General features: G+C 65.9%; 1 protein-coding gene across 1 annotated transcript in view; it reads left to right on the top strand.

Annotated features, from left to right (window-relative positions):
* Positions 1-1,072, top strand: part of LOC103899390 (small conductance calcium-activated potassium channel protein 1) — a 14,121-nt gene that overhangs the window by 4,764 nt on the left and 8,285 nt on the right. The window contains exon 2 of the mRNA XM_009279869.1: positions 19-437. Coding sequence (XP_009278144.1) covers positions 19-437 — 419 coding nt within the window. The remainder of the gene's footprint in view (positions 1-18; positions 438-1,072) is intronic.

The following is a 1,072-nucleotide window of genomic DNA, read 5'->3' as shown; positions in this document are numbered from 1 at the left end:
CTTTTTCTCCCCCCGCAGCTCTTCATGGTGGATAACGGCGCTGACGACTGGCGCATCGCCATGACCTATGAGCGCATCTTCTTCATCGCCCTGGAGCTGATCGTCTGCGCCATCCACCCCATCCCCGGCCAGTACCTCTTCACCTGGACGGCGCGGTTGGCCTTCACCTATGCCGCCTCGGTGGCCGACGCCGACGTAGACATCATCCTCTCCATCCCCATGTTCCTGCGGCTGTACCTGATCGGGCGCGTCATGCTGCTGCACAGCAAGCTCTTCACCGACGCCTCCTCCCGCAGCATCGGCGCCCTCAACAAGATCAACTTCAACACCCGCTTCGTCATGAAGACCCTCATGACCATCTGCCCCGGCACCGTCCTCCTGGTCTTCAGCATCTCCTCCTGGATCATCGCTGCCTGGACGGTCCGCGTCTGTGAGAGGCCGCCGGGCGGGGGTTTTGGGGGAGGGGGGGGGGGGGCACAGGGCTGGGGTGCAGCTGAGGATGCACGGTGCAGACCCCGGGGGGCTGGTGGGAGAGAAGAGGCCCCTTGGAGAAGAGGCCCCCGCTCTCTGGGCAGAGCCTCTCCGGCAGGACCCTCATGCCCTGGGGAATGGCCACGATGGGTTTGCCAAAACGACAACGCGTGCTGAGGCGAGATGAGGACGGCCGGACCCCCAGGCTGTCCCCAGATCTCTCCTAAGCCCCTCTGTGCCCCCCTGGGACGCAGCAGGAACCCCTCTCTGCCAGCGGATCCGGCCAGGAGGAGCTGGGGGGGTCTCTCAGAGGGGACCGAGCCCTTGTGCAGGATGTGGCCCGTTGCTCCTCAGCTGCGCCCGCTGGGATGCCGGGGCTGGGATGCCGGGGGCGGGATGCCCGCGCCGATGCCCTGCCCGTGCTCGCCCCTTCTCGGCCGCTCCCCCGAGACGCTCATTAATTGCTCTTGTTTTCCCTCCCTGACCGCTCTGCTGCTCGCAGGGACAAACTGTGAGTCACCCCAGGGACCGACAGCGCGTCCTGCACGGGACGTCCCCCCTGCCCCAGGCTTGTGCTACCCAGAATTTAGGATTAGCTGCA

The sequence above is a fragment of the Aptenodytes forsteri genome, unplaced genomic scaffold (genome assembly GCF_000699145.1).
Source record: "Aptenodytes forsteri isolate BGI_AS27 unplaced genomic scaffold, ASM69914v1 Scaffold147, whole genome shotgun sequence".
Classification (NCBI taxonomy): domain Eukaryota; kingdom Metazoa; phylum Chordata; class Aves; order Sphenisciformes; family Spheniscidae; genus Aptenodytes; species Aptenodytes forsteri.
Note: the sequence above shows the minus strand (reverse complement) of the source record. Positions and strands in the feature narration are given on the sequence as shown.